Source organism: Suricata suricatta, chromosome 2, assembly GCF_006229205.1.
Source record: "Suricata suricatta isolate VVHF042 chromosome 2, meerkat_22Aug2017_6uvM2_HiC, whole genome shotgun sequence".
Taxonomy (NCBI): Eukaryota; Metazoa; Chordata; class Mammalia; order Carnivora; family Herpestidae; genus Suricata; species Suricata suricatta.
In genome coordinates this window covers 1,704,619-1,727,596 of record NC_043701.1, presented here as the reverse complement: position 1 = coordinate 1,727,596, position 22,978 = coordinate 1,704,619, and the positions used below count along the sequence as shown (strand labels likewise).

Below are 22,978 nucleotides of genomic sequence, written 5' to 3'. Positions count from 1 at the left end.
CACACGCATCGGGGTGTGTCGGGGTCCCGGGCCTCCGTGTGCACACGCACCAGGGTGTGTCAAGGAGACAGCTGGCACACCACATCTGAGGGAGGCCTGGGAAACAGTGAGGAGGTAGGTGAGGAGGCAGCCTGGCTAGACCACCCTTGCAGGGGTGAGGTGGGCACCTCTGGGCCCAGGACACCGGCACCCCTTCCTGTCCCGACCTCCGCAGGCCCTCAGCTCCCGTCCCCGAGGGTGCTCGGCAGACGGTCCTATGTGTTATTTCTGAAACCAGCATCATTCTTTCGTACACAACGTCTCTGGGATTTTTAAATACTTTAAGTTGTTGCAACAATGAAATAGCGGCGAAAACAGAATTGCCGTACGCTCTTCGCCAGCCTCCTCTCGGGTTAACTTGCCGCAGGAAAGTCACCCAAACCACAAATTAACTGCGACAATAAAGTACTAGCTTGGGGCGCCTGGGGTCTCAGGTTGTGATCTCACGGCTCGTGGGTTCCAGCCCCGCGTCGGGCTCTGTGCGGACAGAGCTGGAGCTGCTTCGCATTCTGTGTCTCCCTCTCTCTCTGCTTCTCCCTGCCTCTCTCCTGTTCATGATCTGTCTCTCAAAAAAATAAATATTAAAAAAAAGTACTAGCTCATCTATGGATTTTATTCAAACTTTGTCAACAGTCTCTAGGATGTTTTGTAAATAAGAATTTTCATTACTTCGCTGGGGGCACCTAGGTGGCTCAGTCTTAGGTGTCAGACTTCGATTCAGGTCATGATCTGCGTTGGTGAGTCTAAGCTCCACGTGGGCTCTGCGCTGACAGCTCCGAGCCTGGAGCCTGCTTCCGATTCTGTCTCTCTCTCTGTGCCCCTCCCCTGCTCACAATTTGTCTGTCTCAAAAGTAAACAAATTTTTTTTAAATAATAAAATTTTTCTTTGCCAACGTGAATGCTAACCTGTCTAAAGGAATGCATCTTCCAAATTGTAATTCAAGTGTGTGTATGGTAAGGTCATCATATTACCTGCAGACTTCAGACAGAATGAGTCACTGACAAGAACTCTGGAAGAGTAAATACAAGTATTAACAATTAAAAACACAAGATTAGTATCTGGTGCGTTAATAAAGGAGAATGTTCTTCAGAATCAGTTTATGAGCTACATTGACTAGAGGTTCAGGATATAAAATTTAAAAATAAAGCTCGATTTTTATGGACATTTAGTTCATGGAAACGGCGCTGAAATCACATTGCTGTTTCATATACGGCTCTGTCATTTGGGGAAACGGTAAAACGGTCAAGGAGGGGACAGAGCTGCTCGCCTCCACTGAGCGCCGCCGCCGGAACCCAAGCCGGGCCGCCACCTCCGCAGGGCCCCGGAGGGCGGGGCTGTGCACTCGGCGGGCACCCAAACCCACTGTGGCCGTGGGCAGGCGGGCAGGCAGGGCACAGTCCAAGTGGAGTCTTGCAGTCCCAGCTGTCCCATCGGGTCCCCCCCCCCCCCCGCCCTCCGTGGCGCCATGAGGAGAAACGGTGGGCGGAGGTGGCGCGGTGCCTGGCTGCCTGCCTCCGGGTCCTCTTCCCGAAGGTCCCGCACCGTAGCTTGCAGAAGCTCCCCGGTCAGGTGCGCGCTGCGGGACCACGCCCCGGGCCCACGCAACCACGCCCCGGCGCCACGCGACCATGCCCTAGGTGCCACCTGACCACGCCCCGGGCCCACGCGACCACGCCCCGGGCGCCACATGGCGGGGCACAGTGCCTCCTGAGTAAAGCTGGCGCGGGGATGCCTGACACGAACGGTTGCTGCGTGGACAGTGACGTCTCTGCACAACCATCGTCTGACTCCTTCCGGAGTAAAGGGTCGATGAATTATGAGACACAAGTACGGACAGAAGCAGTGAGGTCCAGGGTAACGAAGATGGCCGGGATTCCATGGCGGTGGTGGCCGCACCAGCCTGGAAACACGCTGTGGATCAGCGGATCAGATGCTTTAAGAATGAGTGTTATAATATGTGGTTTACATCCCAAAATAGGGGCAAAAACTGGGAAATCCTTTAAAAGTCTTAGGGCAGGGAAGGCCCTGGTATAACAGCAAAAAGTATGGGAAACTGCCTATTTTGCCTACTTCAAAATTTAAAATTTCCATACTACAAAAACCCAGTATTGGACAACTTTAAAAAACAACCAGGAAAATTATAAACATCAGAGATAAACATTTAATATCCATAATGTACAGTTTTTATAAAGTAATAAAGATACTATGAAATACCAGAAGCAAAATGGGCTAAGTATATTTAATAATTCACAAAAGTAGAAAGACAAACAGCTGATAAAATGTTTTTAAGTTCCCAGTAATTATTAAAAACGCAAAGGAAGACAAATACTTGCCTCGTAGCTCGGCACTCGTGTAAGAGTGGCAAGACCCAGTGTGAGCTAGAGAAACACGTCTTCCCACGCGGTTGATGAGAGTGTCTACTGGCTGGATCTTTCTGGTAGTCTGAAAATGTGCCTTGTCTTTCATCCAAGACTTCAATACCTGGGAATTAGGTGAACTTGTAACTTATAGTAAGAAATATGTATTTGGTCTTCCTCTGGGTTCCCGGCACAGAGACACCGCGGTGGAATTGCCGAGGCAACAAGAGAAGTGTCTTTGCTATGCGCAAAAAGCCCCTCCGGCCACCCCTGAGCTCCCGGGAGTAGGTAGTAAGTCGTCTTCCGGAAGCTCCCACAGCTGCCCCGGGAAACAACCACTTCCGGGCCCGCCCTTCCGGCCTCGGCAGCGGCCTCGGCGGCAGCTGTGCGGGGAAGCCGGAGCTCCAGCTGATCGCTAATGGCCAACCCTTCATCCATCATGTCTGTGCAGTGAAGCTTCCATTTAAAAAAAAAAAAACACCCTAACTGAAGGGGTTCAGAGAGCGCCTGGGTCGGGGAGCAGCGGAGGTGCTGGGAGGCGGGTACACGTGGGGGGGGGGCGGGCAGGGACGCTCTGCCCCACCCCCACCCCGGCCCCCTGCATCTCCTCCATCCGGGGCTCCGGGGCTCCGAGCTGTGTCCTCTGTCAGGAACCGCAATCTGGTGAGTCCATTGTGTCTGTGAGCCGGGGCGGGGTGGGGGGGGACCCCGGGGGGCGGGGGACCCCTGATTTCCAGCTGGTTGGTCAGAGCGCAGGGACAACCCAGACGTGGCCCGGGTGTCTGAGGTCGTGCTGGGAGCCAGTCTTGGGGGACTGAGCCCTTAACCCGTGGGGTCTGCACTAGCTCCATGGAGACAGTGTCAGAATGAAATCAAACTCTGTGACGCGACGCGGGGTCCACAGGGAACTTGGTGGAAGAACCCCGCCCCCGCCCCGCAGGTGGCAGCCAGAAGTCAAGTACTGAGAGCGCAGAAGAGACGTTTCCCATCATCCGCCTCGAGGTGGAGAAGAGAGCAACGCGCTGAGCTGGGCGAGAAGAGCGATTTGTCCGCGCGCGGGCCGCTGGCGTCACAGCGTGTCGGGTCCTTGCGGCCCGGCTGGTAAGCAGCGCATTTCTTAGGAGAGCTTTTCAAGAGAGGAGACACGAAGACGGTCACCGAGGAGCTCCAGTGACTGATCAAACTCCCTTCCTCAGCATCACGTTTAAATCTCTGCCGCCTCACGGTCAGACCCCGAAGATCTCCCGGGTCCTCAGGGGTCACCCCTCCCCGGCGCTGCCGCCCTGCTTCGCGTCACCCACGCTTGCGCACTGCACTCGCGAGTGTGTTTAAGAGAAGAGAACAGCGAAATCACGTCCAAGAACAACCGGATTCATGTGGATTTCCTGCCCGGTCACGTCTGAATTTGAAGACACTTTTACCTAACGGATGACGCAGACCTGGAAGTTAACGAACTTCTCAAAACTAGCTCCCAGCTCTGTTCCTCCAAGACACAGGGATCAACCACCTAGTTTTGAAATGTTATAATCCATCTTTTTAGAGTTTTAGCAATTTCTACTAATTTTAATTACATTTTTTGCAGCGCAACTAATAATCTGCACATATAATACTTTGGCTTTGCAGTGATGAGTTTTACTTAAATAACCAAAGAGTTTTTGTGTTCATTCATCTTTCAACTAGATCCAGAAGCCATATTTTTTCAAACTAAAGTTTACGATCCATTAGCATTAGTGGTTTGTGCTCGATTCTAGAAAACAAAATAGAGAGGGCCAGCATGCCTCACCTACAGCAGAAGCAGGTACTACGTTGTTAAATTTTTGTTTACGTGTAGCGAAGCGTGTGTGCGTTACAATGAGGAGTGTGTCTCCTCCTTTCTCCAAAGAGCTGGAAAGACACTGCTGTCAAGACTTCTGTCTGCCGGTGACCTCGCCAGATGACAGTGCCATTTACTCTTCCCAGAACCGCGGAGTGCACTGCCCAGACCACACTGGGTGTGGCTCAGTCCTTTGATGGAAAAGGTTAGAGAAATCAGATCTAAATAACTCAAGAAATTAGATGACACCCAGGATTTCAATCGTTGAGGCCACATTTTAGCTGTAATTGGTTGCAAGAAATTGATCTACCAAGAACTCCACAAAAAAGGGAGAGAGAAAACAGTCACTTCTTCCTCAATTCAGCATCCCACCAGAATCATTACTGCCCTTTAGGAAACTGAAACTAAAGTAACCTATGCACACACTTAAGCTTTAGCCATGATGACATTTAAGATTTAAAACTAAAACCAAAACGCGTCTGAATGCTTATAAACCAAAATATGAAACCGTTTTTTGTAAAATTTAATTTCTAAGACATTTAAAAAGTCACACTAGAAGTGTCTTCCTAGGAACAAACAAGGCCAACAGATAATTTGTAAACCAAACACTCCAGTAAACAACAATAATTCACCGGTGGGTCTGGACAGCGTGTGTCACCCACACCAGCTTTTAGTGTAAAAGTCAGTGCTGTGTGTAGATTCGTATTAAAAAAAACCTTTTTTTAAGAATCCCATCTTTACGCATTAAATACTGTGCTAACAACAGAGAAAGACAGAGGGCTCTCAAACGACAGAAGCCCACGCCATCATTGGTAGTGGGCGGGTTCCATGGTTGCCGAGGGGGAGGGTCCTCTGTGCTCCAGCAACAGGAGGCCGAGGTCAAGGCCCCGAAGGCCAGGCGTGCGCCGCACCAGCCGCTAACACTTCCGAGAGTCAAAACCACGCGGGCTTCCTTCTTGCCCACTAGTCACCCAACCTCTCAGCGCGGCCCTGAAGGAGCGAGCGCGTGGCTGGACGTGTGTGCACGTGTGTAATTTTCACATAGTCTCACTTTGAAGGCAAGTAAATACTGAATCTCAGAAATACCTGGAAAAAACAGTAAAGATTACAAATGTCATAATAAAATGTATTAATTTTAAAGTTATTTAAGTATCCTTTAAATACTTAAATAATTATCACAGAACCAATTAAAGACGAACTGGCCAAGTCTCCTCCTTCGCAGGGCCGCCCCCAGGGGAGACGGGGCGCGCAGAGGCCGCTGGCGTCCTCCCACCCAACGGGAAGGAGGTGGCGGCCGGGCCCCGCCTCCCCACCAGCACGACAGGCGCGACAACTGCGAGGCCCGGGCGCGCGGCCCCCGTGTGCCGCAGCCGGATGTGAGCGCTGCGTTCATGCCAAATCTGTCCCGCAGAGGAAGTCCCTGTGTGCGGCCGGGGACGTGCTGTGTGGAGAACCCCGAGGGGCTGTCATCCTGCGGCAGACAGAGGCTCTGTCAACCTGCATTCGTTCCCGTGTAAGGGATCTGGAGCTACGGCTTGACACCGTCCCCCCACGTGCGCAGTCCCGGAGGCCACCACGGACGAGGGGGCCAGCAGTGGCCGCAGGGACTTGTGACGCGGCTCACTGCTCACTGATCCGGCCTGGCCTACGTCTTCCCACGGAAAGAAATTTCAAATGAACAAAGAATTGATACAGACATTGAAAAATTTAATATTTCACTCAGAAATCCTCAGACCTCTGACAGATACCCAGGAACTTCCTGTGGGTGTGGCCGGACACGGGTGTAAGGTGCCACTGAGTCCTTGTATTTAAAGAACTTTCCTTCTCTTCTCTCCTTGACTGGGTCCGTTCAAAATACGGACTGCAAGCAAGCTTCAGTAGAACTCAAAGCTTGCAACTAATGTTAAAATAGGTGTAACAGTGAAATTAGGAAATAGCCAACTTCTGTGCCGTTTCTCACTCTGCAGGTCTTATGCCAAGAGATTCCCAGCACTACCCTGGTGGTATTTACTGAGTGTTGTTTAGAATCACAAACCGGTCTTTTGTTTTAAAACTAAGCTGCATTTTAACAAGCAGAAAAGCTCAGAAGGAAACGCAGAGGTATGAATAAAGGAGAGGTATGCTCAATGGAACACAAGAATATACAGATTAATTTTTCTTATTATTTTGGCTCTAAATGGAAAATTATGTCAAATATATACAGCCTGATATTCATAAATTTCTCCAAAAAATTTTTGAGAAAAATGTTCTTTTACTTTTGTCCGAATGCAGACAACCTATTACCATCCACTGCGCGTGTGACCCGAAGGGCTTGCGGAGCCTGTGTAGCTGCGAGCCGCGCACGGGGTGGGGGCGGGGGCTCGGGGCGGGGTGGGGCGGGGCGGGGGCTCGGGGCTCTCTCCGGGCGCATGGGAACAGAGAGCTCGGCCGTCTAGCTTTACTCAACGGACCTGAAGCCAAGAAGCCAGCCCAGGAGTCCCGTACAATTCAGTGACGGAATGACTGTCAGATCACGATACATGTAGAGCTGTTCTTACATCACGAATGCGGACACTGTGCATCTGGGTAAATTGGTAACTTTTATAAATCTGAGGTTTAAATCGGCATATACAAAAGTAACCAAAGCCTGAAGAACGTGGTGACCGAGGGGTTTCTACCACCGATCACGTGTAGTTTCATACTGGACACAGGAGAACCGGGAACCGGGGGGCATCTGAAGAAATGCTTTAAAAACTGAGCAGCCAAACAGCCTATAAGGCAAAACCGCGTCACAAGCATATTCCACACTGGCCACTACGGATGAGAGGGGACACTGAGCCTCAGACACATGAGCCGCAGCCGAGCGGGGATGAGGAACGACTTCCTGCCGGAGCTCACTGCACTGCACAGCCGCGGGGTTTCCAGGACGTTCCACCACCGATCGGGTTTTAAAAGAATCTCGTGTTTTCCCTGGACTCCAAGTCCAATCGAGGTCGCTCTGGAACATGAACTGGCAGGCCGCCTGCGTGCCCGCCCGGGAGGAGGTGAGGGTGCGCCGCCAGCACTGCCGCTCCCGGGGCCCCCACAGCGGCGGCGGCTGCAGGGCCTCCACGCCGCAGCCAGGCGCGAGGGGGCCTTTCTCCCGGCCGCCTCCGTCCTGAACAAACGAAATACGGAATGGGATGCACCGGGATTCTTAGAAAGCCCCGAAGTCGCCGTGGGGGACTGTTCCGACCGAGGCCAGCACGGCGTCCACAGAAGAACCTGCCGCCCCGAGGAGCCTGCGGCTGGCTGCCGACTACGGGGTCCGCACAGAGTGAAACAGAAACACAGCCCGTGGCGGCCAAGTGCTCAGGAATTCCGAAAGGGATGGCGCCGCCAGGCCCAGGCCCCGACTGCCCAGCACGGTCAGCGCGAGTCACTTCCGGCCGACGGGGAGGTCGGAGCGCGGGGCTCCCGGCCGCAGGGCGCTGCGTGTTCTCACAGGGCTTTGGGGTGCCCGTTCGCAGACGGCTTTGATGCTTCTGAATCCCTTGGCGCGTCTGACAAGTGAAGCTTATGAAGGCCTGCAGGGAAACGAAGACAGCGGTGAGCCGGGCGCCAGCACGGCCGCGGGGCCGGGGTCACGGAGGCGGGGGAGGCGCCGGCCAGGCCCTCTGAGGAGGAAAGAGCTCTTCTCCCCACTGGTGGCTCCTGGGGGCCCAAGCCGGAGACGGCTGTGCTCAGGAGCCAGGACCTCTCAATCCTGTGCAGCTCTGGGGCCCGTGGAGGCTTCCGGTTTCTTCTCTCCACAGCTAGCTCCTTCCCACCCCTGCCTGGCACACCAGCCCCGGGGGCACCCCCACGTGCCTCCTCCTGCACGCCCCTCCAGCCCCAGTGTGCTTCCAGGGGGCCTGACCGGACCCAAAGATGATCGTGTGCTTGTTTGAAAATGCACACATGCAAGTATACACACAAGAAAACATGGGAAGACACACCAAGATGTTAAGCAGGTCATTAAAATGAGAAGCAATGGAAAACATGACCAAGAAGAAAAAGACAAGAAATGGCCAAAAAAAACCAACCCTGAACATAAACACTATTTCATTATTCAAAGGTAGTTCACTGAGTAAGAAATCATCACTATCTTTTATCTTTTAAAGTTGCGTTAGCTTCCTCCTGTCCTACCTGAGTCGCTCACATCACGTACGGGACACACACGACTGTGCCCTCCCGGGGAAGTGTGGGGACGTGCTGAGTGTGTGTGGCCCCGAAGCTCTCAGCACCGATTAATAAAATGAACCACAAAGATGTTCAAGAATTCATAACCAGCCCATCCACGGGGAAGACTTTGAAGAAACTGTTCTATGAGGCTCGGCCCTTTGTGACGCATCAAGAACGTACTTGGATGAGGTTTTTGCCCCTAAGTCTGGAGACGGCCAGGCACCTGTGGGGAGCCAACCTTCCGTCCCTCTTACATCAACGCAGCACTCTGATTTGTAAAGTTTCTATCACCCGCGTATCTCACTGAAAGAAAAGGTAAAACTGAGTCTGTCTCTGATGGATGAGGGAGGGAGACAAGCTATCCATCTAACAAAACACAGCTCTGATCCTAGGACTGGCCAAACCACCGAGCGACGAGAGGAAGCCGCAGCCGCTGGGCGCGGGGAGGCGTGTCTACACGGGCCTGCGAGAGAAGGAAGTGGGCAGACGGGACCAGGTCATCAACGCCCAAAGGGAGAGGGAACCCCTTGTCCGATCGGTTATTCCCAGCTGTTACTTGCAAAACTTGCGGGCCGCACAAGCTATGCATCTTGTAAAACGACTACAGGGTCTCTCGGTGGGGACACAGTCACCTCCACCACCATCCCGTGGTTATATGCACAGAGTACACCAGGTACTCAGACACGGTCACTGCCAACGGACAGAGCAGCAAAGGGGGAAAGCCTACAAAAAAGGGGGGGGGAGGAGACAGTTAAATTTTGTAATCAAATTATGATTCCCCGTGAAGTTAGACTGAAGATCTCAGATTATTCACACATTTCACATACACTTAATGAGGATCTTTTTCTTAGGTATAATTCATTTCCTCCTTAGGCATTCCAAAGAGTAACAGAAAACATGTGGACAAAAAAGACTAAATCTATTAGTTTACACAAGTCTTGATCATTCTACTGCCTGTTTTGGTCAAAGGGCCAACACACATACATGACTTCACCTCAGGCTAAATGAGATTTCACTACATCAATAAAGATTTCCTTAGAAAGATGACATCCCAAACACTGAGCTCCAAACTGAGCCTACAGTGTCCCGTCTACAACCGTCTCTGGCCAGTGGCCAGTAAGCGGGAACTGACGCACCGCTGACTCCTCCCCCGACGCCACTACGCACTGCGGAATGAAGCTCTGACGTCAGTCCCTGGGCGCGAACAGCTGATTCCCCGTCACTGTAACGGATTCTACCTTGTCCGTATTATGAAAACCCACAAACTATCCGGTGCTTCTGCTGAAATGAGCTGTCACTCTCTTTTCTCGGCCAGTATTTTACCAGCCACCCCCTCACAGGGCGAATTTACAGTAAAATCCATATGAGAGATAATCTGCAGTCTATTTCCCCTCCCAAAGGTCATCCCTTCAACCGCGGGGCTGGAAGAGCATGGCTGGGAGAGAGGCCTCCCTGCCGCTCAGGAGGAGGAGGCCACCAGCCCTCGGTCAGTGCAGGCCCGGGCGGCGGCTACAAGGCGCAACGCCACACGGACCGTAGCCGCTCAAATGTCATTAGGGAGACGACCTGGTGTTAGGGGTCTCTGCAATGAATCACTGCTTCTCCCTTCTTTTACTACAAAATGACACACTCCAAACCCAAGAGGGTCTACGCAGCGGGAGTTTATATTGCGCTGGCACTCCTGAAACGCAACGCCTGACGCGCGCTTGGCACTGATGCTGAGCACGACAACACACTTGCGAAGTCACAGCCGTACCTTCGCCCCCTTAGCCCAACCTCAGCGTCTTTAATACGGTCCCAGTACGTGGGACTCACGCATGCCCTCTCTCCTGTTAATGACAAGAATACTAATTAGTGTTTTCATCCCGACTTATTTGGCTGATGGAAGAGAACTGGGTCGGCTGGATGTTGTAAAATCCGAGCCTCAGGAGAGATCTGTGACTAACCAACAGGAGGAGGTGTTATGACGGAGGCACGGTCAGCCCCTCGCTGGCCTCGCCGCCGCCGCCGCCAGAACAACACAAGAGCTCGTTTTACTGAGCCGCCCTGCTGCGTCCGGCCGCGCCCAGGCCCTCACCAGGCGGATGTCAACTACTGTCCGCAACAGTCCTCAAGGGGACACGATACCGTCACCATTTTATGGATAAGGAAGCCGAGGCTTAATGAAAAAATTTTACACAAAGGCGTAATCAATAAGTAGTGAGTCAGAAATGTGACCTCTAAGGTGTTACATATTAGGAAAAATGGATAGATGAAGATTTAAAATTAATTCAAATGGCAAAATTAAAAATTAGTAGAAAGAGAGAAAAATACCCATAAACCACGAATTACCTAGGGCCTTGAAAAGTTCTTCTCGGACAGCAGACGTGAATTTTCTGACCAGACACAATGTTGTCACAATAGCAAAAAGCAAATTGTAGGATAATACAATATAGAAATTTCCCAGCCAATTAAACCTTCCAAAGTCTCCAAGTAGATCAAATCTAGTGATTCCTGTTAAAAAGAGATAAAACAGCCCTTAATACAATCAGGTACAATACATTTACATACGTTACAAAATAAAGCACAACACAGATCAAATTCCACAGACTTTCTCATTTCTGTGCGTGGGAACCTGAGTATTAATCGTCATCCTGGGGACCCCCCAGCCCGCTCTCACCTCCTGTGTCCACGAGCCGCGGTCTCGGGAAGCGAGGGCGCCGGAGCGAGCACCCCTCGCCCGCCCCGTGGCGGCACGACGCCCGCACCAATGCCCACCCACGGGGAGGACACGCAGCGCGCTCGACTTGGTCAGGACGCACGAGTCATGGCGGACAAGACGCCTGACAATCCTTCTCACTTCCCACCTCCCCGCCGCTCGGTCCCCCCCGCCCCCAGGCAGGCCCCAGGTGGGACGTCACCTCCTTAGAGAGGCACCTGTTTCCTCTACATAAAGCAGCTGGGCCTCCATGGCCGTCTGTCCTAATTACGCTTCTTTGTGACACAACACCACCTGAAGTATTTATTTTCCTTTCTGGTGCCTTCATCGCCTACTTTGCCCAACGGAATGTGAGTTCTGAGAACAGGACTTTGTTTTTTTCACTCCTATATTCCCAGTGCCCAGAGCCATGCTTGGACATACTTAATAATTACCACATCAATGCATAAACTCAGACGGGAATTCTTTTCCAGGGGAGGCAGGGAAATATTGTTAAAATGAACCAGGTGCTCCAGGCTTGTGGGGTAAAAGGGCAAACCTAGAAATGCAGCGTAATTATATACATTGAAGCTACTTAAATTCACCAAGACACATTTTAAAAAGCAAGTCTTTTTATTTAAAACACACACACACACACACACACACACACACACACACACACACACACAGAGTCATCCTATTCGGTGATAACAGGCCCCAGGCCAAGTACCTATTAGAATTTGTGAATGCTAGGACTTTCTGGCCACTGGTAAGCAAGCAGGCAGCGAGCAGCAGTCAAGTGACATGGTGGCCGGTGATGAGCTTCGAGGAAGAAGCGGAAGAGCCACTCGGGGCCGCGGGCCGTGAGCCACAGAGGGCTGTGCAGACACACCACGTTCCCTTTATTTCACGGGCGCCTAAGATTTCAGGAGTCACCACACCCCACTTCATCAGCGGACTTGGCACTCGGCTCTCACCCCTCCCAGCCGTCCCACCGCCCACCACGGGGACTCCACGCGCGGGGCAGCGAGAAAATAGAAGCCTTCGTATCCAAAAGTGTCACAAGATTTTAAAGAGATTAGTGAAAACGTACAATAAAGGATCTTTTTAGAGAAGGTGGAGGGACCAGGGCCTAGCGGAGGGCACAGCACAGGCCCCACGCCAGGAGTCCGGCCGCCACCCCGGCTGCTGTTGCTCAGACAGAAACGCGACTGTGCTAAAGGCACACATACCTAATTATACATTTTATTTTCCAAACAAAGTACCATTTAATTTAACCTAGGAAGTTATCCATAGACAGAATCCAGTGTTTCCAAAACACAATTCAGTGATTTCAGCCCAAGGAGTGCAGATAACTAGTTTATTTGATGCTTAGGACCAAATTCCTTTGAGAATCTGGAGAGAGTCACAGATCCTTCCAGAAGAAAAACACAGAGATGCACACAGACACGTGATCTTGCGTGCGACGAAGCTGACTCATCACAGAATAAACCCCTTGTACAGAAGCTCCAGAAGAGTCTGGCCTGCTCTCCAGACCTTTCTAATCCTATACCACCATCCGCAAAGCCAAAATCAGAACATCTATACCCAACATATGTGTGTTTAATTACTTTACAACTAGGTATGTACTAGTCACCGGCTGCTACCTTATACACAGAGAATGGACTTCAAAGGCAAACACGAGTCCTCGCGGTCTCTTCAGAGCCCGACGACTTGCTTTATGAACCTATGGGGACAGACCACTTTGGACAGCACGGGGACACGCTACGCGGTCACCCACCAGCACCCCAAGCCTGGCCTGTGCACCACGCGGGGACGGCAGGGCCGCACGCTGAGCAAAGGGACAGTGGAAGTTGTCACATGCAGCTTCTCGGTGGATTCAACTTGGTATCTGGACAGTCAGGGCCAGGCCTTCCTAAGAAATCCCAGACAGAGAGCCATCTGCCCATTACATGTCTGGTCCCAAGGACAGTTCAGCGTGACCTTGTGGACAGACATCCGGGAGCCTGCTGCCACCGTGCAACAAAGCACTAGACAGAATATCAGATTACGGGGGCAGGTTCTAGAGACGGTTAGTCTTCCGAATCTCGAACTCACACCGTCCGACTGAAAGCTCACACTGGACAGCACAGGCGGCTCTTCGGTTCTGGAAACCTTGTACAAGACTGAACCTTAAACACTCACCCCTAAACCACCGTCCGAGAGGCTTATGTCACAACAGTCATTAAACTATAAAATGTACTTTTTTATTAAAAATGCCAACACTTGAGAAACAGTAACAGTACTTAAAATTTTAACTTTAATACTTATTGTAAAAATGTGTAATACTTCAAAATCTCTATTTCTGGAGAAAGATATAAAAGGGCATAAAGGCAGATGCTTCAGAGTCTGTGTCTCACTCTCTCTCTGCGCCCCCCCCCCCGTCAAAGATTAAAAGTTCTTTTTAAAAAAAAGGGTATTAAGGCAGCAAATTTTAAGATAAGACTAATTTAAAGAATCAATTATCAAATGTTATCTAATTCTGCTAGTCAAATACTCAAATGCTCATTCCCATTCAAAAGTCATTTCTTTAAAAGACACGTAAAATACACACCAGGTCAAAGGCCAGCTAAGCACGGCGGAGCAGGAGGCCACCTCATCCGTGACCAAAACTACACGCTGGCTCCCCCCAATAATTTGTGGTTAAAAACGTTTTATGCATAATTCCTGGAATAAAGGAATTCATGCCTTTACAAGACCGAGGCACAAGGCGTCACTTCGGGGAAGAACTGGCTGCTCCACCCGCAGTGGCATGGTGAGAAGTCCCCTCCGTTAGCCCGCCGAGTGCACCCGGCTCCTCACGAGCATGAAGAGGTCGGGAGCGTTCACACAGCCTGACACACCTGAGGGCCATCGGAGCGTGAGCCGGCACCCGCACAGACGGCCAACACGACATCACGGTCTCATGTGAGACTGCCGAAAGGACCCACACCTTGTCATAAAAATACAAATTTACAGAAGTTGAGTGTTCTTGGAGAAAACACTGGGATTGACACATTTTCCCTGTGGACTCTTACAATGGTTAAATTATTATCTTGACTAGGTTTCCAAATTCCCGTCTCTAAACCACACTGCTGGAATAAATTTATACTAAGCATCAAATAATATGACTTAAAGAGTATGAAATAATAAAATCTACAATCATTTTTAAGTGCCATTAATTTCATAATTAACGTAAAGAGGGCCATTGTCAACTGTTTTATTTATTCAAAAACAAAGTGATTCTAAAATTAAAGAGAGGATGCTATGTAAGCAAAGACTTCTAATCTCTTTCTTGACGGGTCTTTCTTTGCAAGGAGGCTTTCATTAAATTACATCAACTAGGAATACTGACTTCAGGTTTGAGCCAAGATCAAATAAAAGAGACCAGATTTTCCTTCATACCTGAATCAACCAAAAGAACTGGACAAAATATACAAAACCTTCATTTTCAAGACCCTGGACGCCAAGCAATAAAAGTCAGTAATGCTGACAGACAAGCAGCAGGCAAGGTGGGGCCTACATACCACAGCTCCTGCCTGTGGCTTCTGGGCTGCGGCGTGGAGAGTAACAGGGACGTGGCCCAGCCATCGTGCACAGGTGACAAGACGTGGTTGGAACGTGGGGACCGCGGCGTGAACAGAGAGTTGCAGAGGATGGGAACTCGGATGTGGAGAAGAACTCCAGAGTATTCAGCAGGGAACCAACCCGTTCATGCTTATGGGTGAATGAACAACTGAACCAGGAATGACCCAGACGACAGAATGAAGAGCAAGGACATTTAAGTAATCATAACTGTATTCCTTATATTTCAGAAGCTAGAAGAGTGAACTTGTTAAATAGAGACATGGAACATACAAAACAGCCCCAAATTGACCTTCTATAGAGGACTATGACAATGTAAGACAGGAAAAATGCACTAGAAGGGATTAGTGACAGATTAGACACTGCAAGAGAAGAGATTAGTAGACTTGAAGACACACCAATAGAAAATACTCAAAATGAAACACAGAAAGCAAAACAAGACAAAACATGAACAGAACGTGGGTGAACTGTGAATTCATTTCAAATGGATGATTTGCTCCTGTTAAGAGTTCCTTAAGGAGAGGAAAGAGGACAGGACGGAAAAAGCATCTGAAGAAATAATGGCTGAGTATCTTCCAAATTTGATGAAAATTCCGTACTTACACATCAAGGAAATTCAATAAACTCAATGAACAAAAACCTGAAGAAAACTATACCACACCACATCATAATTAAACTTCTTAAAATCAGTGATAAAGAAGAAATATCTTAAAGTCACATGCAAAAGAAAAAGGTCAAATTGAAAAAATCAATGATAATGATCACAAAAGATTTCTTACCAAATACAACACAAATGAGAAAACAGTCATATAACATCTTTAAAATACTGAAGGAAAAAGTCAGTCTGGAATTCCATATCCAGTGAAAATAACTTTAAAAAAATAAAGCCAAATAAAGACATTTCATGTCTACAAAAGCTGACAGAATCTATAGTTAGCAGACCTGCATGGTGTGGGATGTTTAGAAAAGTCCTCCCGACAGACGGAAGGAAATGGTATCAGGAGATCCAGATCTACACAAAGCAATGAAGAACACCAGAAACGATTACCATGCGGGTACATCTAAAAGACTTGTTAGTTTTAAATCTCTCTGAAAGATCACTGTTCAAAGCAAAAACGGAAACACTGTAGTATAGGGTTTATAACATGTGTACAAATAAAATTTATGATAACAAGAGCATGAAGGCTGCCCAGGGAGAATGGAAACACGGTGAGAAGGCTCTCAGACTCACCGCCCTGACGCCCCAAGAAGGTGGACTGGGACGAGTTCAAATGTAGCCTATGAGCCAGAGAGCAGCTACCCAAACACTATGACAGACAGTTACAGCACACAGGCCAACAAACGAGATAAAGTAGAATCATTTTTTTTAATGCAACATATTCAGAAAAAAAATGAAGATAAAGAAGAAAACAGAGACAAAGAAGAGATGAGAAGAAACAGAAAATAAAGAACAAGATCCTAGACTTACACACAATAATATCAGTAATCACACTCAAAGTAAATGGTCTAAACATCCAAATTCAAAAATTAATAAACTGTATAAAAAAGCAACACCCAACTCTAAATTATCCTTTTAAATTTTTTTTCTTTTTCTTAATGATGATTTTATTTTATTTTTGAGAGAGAGAGAGAGCATGTGAGTGGGGGAAGGGACAGAGAGAAAGGATAGAAAGAGAATCCCAAGCAGGCTCCACGCCATCGGTGCAGAGCCCTACACAGGGCTTGATCCCACAAACTGTTAGATCACGACCTGAGCCAGTCAAGAGTCAGACACTTAACTGACTGCGCCACCCAAGTGCCCCTCTACATTATCTTTAAGAAACCAACTATTTAAATACAAAGACACATGGGCACCTGGGTGTCTCAACTGGTTAAGTGTCCGACACTTGGTACAGGCTCTGGTCGTGATCTGATGGCCCTGAGATCAAGCCCTACATCAGGCTCTGTGCTGAACGCAGAGCCTACTTGGAATTCTCTTTCTCCCTCTCTCTCTCTGCCCTTACCCCCTCCCCTCTTTCTCAAAATAAATACACATCTCTAAAAGATAATAGATAAATAAATGAATTATATAAAGACAAACCGGTTAAAGGTATAAGAATGGAAAAAAGTAAACTATGCGACCGTAATCAAAAACTAAAAGCTGGCGCGGCTATGTCAGTGTCACACAAAGCAGATTTTACAACTAGAAAGACTCCCAGGGATAAAGAACGCCATCGTCATCAGCATAAAGAGGTCACCTCATCAAGAGAAAGTAACAGCCCTAAATATGTATTCATCTAATACCAGAACTTCAAAATACATGAAGCAAAAAAAGAAATGTAAGAAGAAATAAATAAATCTGCAATTGTGGTAGACTTCAAAACCCTTCTCTCAATGATTGATAAAACAAACAGTTAGAAAATAAGAAAGGATACAAAGAACTTGAGCAACATCATCCACTACACTGACCGGACGTTCACAGAGCGCCACCCCTGAGTCGCAGAAGCCACCTTGTGTTTGAGCCCACAAAGAAGACACGTGAGGACAGACCACGTTCCAGGCCACAGAACAAGTCTCACTAAATACAAAATGATTCAAGTCCTACAAAACCTTATTTTCTCACCATAAGGAAATTAAGTTAGAAATCACTAACAGACAAGTATCTGTGGGAAATCCTCAAATATTTGGAAACTAAATTACAGACTTCTAAATAATCCATCGTCAGAGAAGAAGTAAGAAGGGAACTCAGAAGGTCTACTGAACTGAATGAAAATGGCACCACTTGAGATGAAACTTCAGGGGCGCAGCCAGAGCAGCTCTGAGAAATTCACAGTGCTCACAGCCGATGCTGGAAAATACGGATCTCAAATCATGAAGCTCAGCTTCCATTTTCAAGAAAGCAGAAAAATAAGGGAAAACTAAACCCCCAAATAAGCAGAAGAAAATAAATTATAAATAAATAAATGACACCAAACGCTGGTCCTTTGAGAAGATCCACAAACGTCAGTAAATGCCCAGCAACGCTGTGAGAGAGCGAAGGACAGAGACAGACCGCCAGCATCAGGGCCGAGGCAGGTGTCGCCCCTGCTGCGCCCTGGGGCATCGCAGCGCTAGTAAAGGGACTTTACGCCAGAAAACCTGACAACGCAGATGAAATAAACGAATTCCTCAAGAGACATTAACAAAGCTCACTCAACAAACAGGCGGTCCTCTACCAGTGACATACACTGAGCGTGCTGTTAAAGCCTTCCCACAAAGTAAATCCCAGGCCCAGACGGCTTCAACTAAACTAAGAGTTAATTAGATGAACTACTTCAAACATTGAAGGGACGAACCCAAACCTGTATAAACTCAGGGTCTCAGTGCATCACAGCTGCTCTAACAGAACGGCGCACCCTGGGGGGCTTTCAACAACAGACATTTGTTTCTCAAGCTCTGCGGCTCCAAGTCCACGACGCCTGGCGAGGGTCCCCTTCCTGCTGCAGACGGCCATCTTTCAGTACAACCTCCCACGGCAGGAAGGGTGAGAGCGCCCTGGGGGGCGGGGGCTTTATTTTACAAGGGCCCTAACCCCACTCGTGGGGGTGGAGCTTCGCGACCCATCGCCTCCGCAGGCCCGGCCTCCTAACACCGTCAGAGCGGAGACGGAGCCTCAGCACAGGGCCTCTGAGGGGCACAGACATCAGTGCACCGCGCTCATCCGGCACATGGCAGAGGAGGAAATACTTCTGGAGACTTTGAGTGAAGACAGCCTGACTCGAATAACCAAAACCTGAAAAAAGAGATTCACAATAACAGAAAGAGATCTACAGGTCTATGCACTCATATGGATGCAAAAAAGCAAAATTTTATCAAATTGAACCCAACAGTAAGAAGAAAAAAAGGGTAATACGTCATGACCAAGTGAGGCTTATCCAAGGAATGCAAGATTGGTTTAACACTCAAGACTCAGCCGGGTAACTGAGCACACTACCAGAGTCTACAAGAGAAAGCCACGGGATTAGGTCAGTAGATGCAGAAAAAACATTTAACAAAACCCGGCATCCATTCCCAATAAAAACTCCAGCAAAGTAGAAAAGAAGGAAACTTCCTCAACCTGGTGAAAGGCATCCACCAAAACAAACAAGCTAAAACCACTGAAGTTCTTATCAGGGAAGGGCAGAAAGCGTTCCTGCCGTGGTGAGAAAGAAGCCGGGGATGTCTGCCCGCACGGCTTCTATTCAACGCTGTGCTTGAAGCTCCAGGTGCTGCGGCGGACAAGAAAGATGAACTGAAGCGCCCGCACTGGGAAGGAAGAAGTACAACTATCTTTATTCACAAACATCATACTCATCAATGAAAATCAACAAGTCCTACAAACCAGATGCCATTACTAACAAGTGAGTTTAGCAAGGTTGCAGAATAAAAGACCAATATACACAAATATGCCAGCAGTGAACTATTAGACATTAAATTTTTAAAGAAATACCATAACAGCAGCATCCAATGTGCAAGACCTAAACAAAAACGCAAACACTGCAGAGACGAAGTGAAGAACTAAGTAAGTACACGGTGCTTGGGGACGGAAAGAGTCCGTGTTGGGAAGATGCTAATCCTCTCCGGTTTGTTCTTCAGATTCAACACAATCCAAACTCCTCAGACATTTGTGTAGAAAATGACAAGCTAGTTTAAGAAGTCACAAGGGAATGCAAAGGACTTAGAATAACTAAAACCACTCTCAAAAAGAACAGACTTGGGGTTGGGGGGAGGGTGGGGAGAACAGACTTCACTGCTGATCTGAAGTCTTACGATCAATCCGCAGCCAGCCAACACCGCGGTACTGAACGAGAGACAAACAGAGACATCAACGGAACAAAACAGAGTCCAGAAATAACCCACACCCACACATACATGGACAATGGATTTTCCATACAGTTTCCCAGGCCATTCAGGGGAACAAATGAATAGATTTTTCAAGCAGTGGTGCTAGAACAATTAGCTGCCCGTATGCAAAACAAATAAATTTCACTTCAGACCTCACCTGATATACAGAAATTAGCCCAAAATGAGTCATGGACCTACGTACAAAACCTAAAGGTATAAACATCTAGAAGAAAACACAGGAGACAATAATCTCTGTGACTTGGGGTTACAGAAAAGTTCAGTAGAAATAACACCAAAAGCACAATCCAAAAAGAAAACCCGGTAAATTGGCTTCATCAAAACTAAGGATGTCTGTCCTTTGGAAGATACTGTTAATAAAAAGAGAAGCCACCAAATAGGGAAAATATGTGCAAATCTCCTATCTGGATAAGGAACTTTTATCCAGAATATATAAACAGCACCCAACACCCCATTTTTTTAAAAAGCCGCAGATCTGAAGAGAGACTTCATCAAAGGAAAGACAGAGGGCATCTGGGGAGTGCACGTCCGCAGACACACGGCGTCAGTCCATGGACCGTGCCAGGGCCGGGTCCCCCACACTTGTGCTGAGAATGCAAAATGGGTAAGCACTCTGGAACAGCTTGGCAGTTTCTTAAAAAGTGAGGCGCACACCAGGCATTCCATTTCTAGTTATTACTCAAGAGGCACGCGAGCACGTGTCCACGCGGAGACTTGCCTGTGAATTCGCACAGCGACTCTACAGTGACCGAAAGCTGCAAACAACTCAGGTGTCCTCGGTGGGCGACAGGGTAAACCAACGGTGGTCGAACTGCTGGGGCGCCCGGGCCGCTCGGGCAGTTAACCGGCCGACCACAGCTCAGGTCATGACCTCACCCCGCGTCGGGCTCCGTGCGGACAGCTCGGAGCCTGGAGCTGCTTCCGATTCTGTGTCTCTCCCTCTCTCTGCCCCTCCCCGACTCATGTTCTTTGTCTCTCTGTCTCAAAAATGAAAAAAATAATTTGGAAAAATGAACTGCGGACACATACCACCACATGGACGGAAAACTACGCCGAGTGAGAAAAGCCAGTGTGCGTAGTACGGTTTCATTCACACACACTCCCAGGAGACAGGACGCATTTCTAACTCTAACAAGCAGGGCAGTGGTTGCCTGGGGGCCTGGGGCGGGTCTTGACGGTGGAGAGTGTTTCACAGGTGTACAAATAAGTCAAAACTTGTCAAGAAAAACCGTCAATCATACACTTTAAATATGTACAGTGTATCGGATGTCAATGACACTCTGTAAAGCTGTTAAAGTCCATCAATGAGGCTTCAGAGCGTACACCCCAAATCATGCACACAGCTATCAGTTTACGGCTGCAGAAATGAGATTTAGCCAGAAATTCTGTGTTTCTGTGTTTGCTGTTGTGTTCCAAGTGATATTTTATAGTATTTTTCAGTTCTTCTCATATTCTTACCCTCTACGAGTGTGTAGGCATTACAAGAATGTAAAATATTTATTCTCTTCATGGAACTGAACCACCTTTTGGTTGGTTATTATTATAAGGGTCTTTTAAAATAAGAAAACTAAACACAAGCTTGGAACGTGGAGGCAGGACACCTGAAATGTCTTACTTCACCTATTCTGAGACCACAGTCCACACTCAACATGGGGCCCCCAGTGACATCACAGATATTTATTAACTAGACGCTGGAAGGGATAAAAAGATGCATAAAATGTGGCTTTGTCCTACCAGGGTCGTGAAGTCTCTTGAGAAAGCCACACACGCACGTAAGTACGAACACGAGGCTGAAAGTGTGCCCAGCTTCGTGTGTGAGCGGCGAGTGACTCAGCCTTCGTGGGCGGAGAGGAACGGGACCGGGAACAAAGAAGAGCGAGGGCAAGTGGGATTACGAACAGCAAACGCCGTGGGGCAAAGAAGGTGAAAAGAGAACCCACAAGACTGGACCACCAAGAGGTCACCGGTGACCAGAAAGAGATAATTAAGTGCTTTGAGTTTGAAGCTCATTTACAGATGACTGAGTTCTGATAGAGGAAATGATCTCGAAACCTTTTCCTCTTTTAACCCCTAATGGACAGCACACCAGAGTCCGCAGTCAACAGAAGAAACCAGAACGCTGACCAAAGAGTGAGGGTCCGGGTGAGCCCAGGCGAGCGTCCGGGGACCCCAGGCAAGCGTCCGGGGAGCCCAGGCGAGTGTCCGGGGGACCCCAGGCGAGCATCCGGGGAGCCTAGGGGAGCGTCCGGGGAGCCCAGGCGAGTGTCCGGGGGACCCCAGGCGAGCATCCGGGGAGCCTAGGGGAGCGTCCAGGGAGCCCAGGGGAGCATCCGGGGAGCCCAGGGGAGGCTTTCACAGCTCTGCGGGGGCCCAGCGCTGTCTATGGACCCAGCAAGGCCTGAAGACCTGGAGCCTCTGAAGAGGGCTTTGGGGTTACAACAGGTGGTCACAATGAACTGCAGTCTGACCCCTGATTTTAATATTTTTATAATGAGAATTTGTTCGTATCCATACTTACATAATTAAAATTAATTTTAAAATAAAACTCCCGGCAAACAAGGAGACCACACGCTCACCGGTCGCAGAGCTGACCGCGCAGGCGCGCTGGTAAGTCCTCCTGGCCAGGTCGGAGTCTTCATTCTTAGTACAGATCAGACCTTACAGTGGTTTACCGCCCAGTTTTAATTGTAACGCTTTAATCACTAACATTTTAAAGATGACATCTTAAGCCTCCTTCTAGCTAAACTGTCCTAACTAGAGTTATTTTCATATAAACAATATTCATATAACTATCTGAATGCATGTCAACAGACGGCTAAACTATTCAGTTAATGTGCGGGTGACGTGACATTTCCGCAGACAGGACAACGTGCCCTGCGACAGGAGCGCGTCAGAAGAACGTAACAAGGATCCTAGGCACGTGAGCACGGAGCATTACTCAGTCTCTTAACTCTTTTAGACATTTGGCCCAGAACACTTCCTCTTCATTATGAAAAACCGTTACCTGATACAGAAATGCACTGTCAGCTATAAGAACATCAGTAACCAACCAACAGGGATCAGTGCCACTCTCTAGATAGGACACTGTAAGTCACATACTAGTTTTTTACTGAGAAATCTTCAGTAGGGAATTTAAAATTATTTTTACATCAAAGTCACTGTTAAGATGACAAGCTTCTGCACTGCAAAGTAAATGGTCTAAAAAACTAATAGGCAACCGATGGAAGGGAAAAGATAGTGGCAAATGACATATCAGGTAAAGGGCTGGCATCCAAAATCTACAAGGAACTTACCAAACTCCACACCCGAAAAATGAATAATCCAGTCAAGAAATGGGCAGAAGACCTGAACAGACACTTCTCCAAAGAGGACATCCCGATGGCCTACAGGCACATGAAACGATGCTCAACATCACTCATCATCAGGGAAACACAAATCAACACCAC

The 22,978-nt window shown here is 48.5% G+C and overlaps 1 protein-coding gene across 6 annotated transcripts in view; it reads right to left on the bottom strand.

Moving 5' to 3' along the window:
* LMBR1 (limb development membrane protein 1) overlaps nt 1-22,978 on the bottom strand; it is a 127,505-nt gene that overhangs the window by 18,051 nt on the left and 86,476 nt on the right. For 5 of the 6 annotated variants that reach the window (XM_029920959.1, XM_029920991.1, XM_029920974.1 and 2 more), the window contains one exon: nt 10,724-10,885. In XM_029920959.1, the coding sequence (XP_029776819.1) occupies nt 10,724-10,885 (162 nt within the window). Of the gene's footprint in view, nt 1-5,896; nt 7,756-10,723; nt 10,886-22,978 lie in introns of those variants that run through there. The other variant, XM_029920968.1, reaches the window with a different exon arrangement.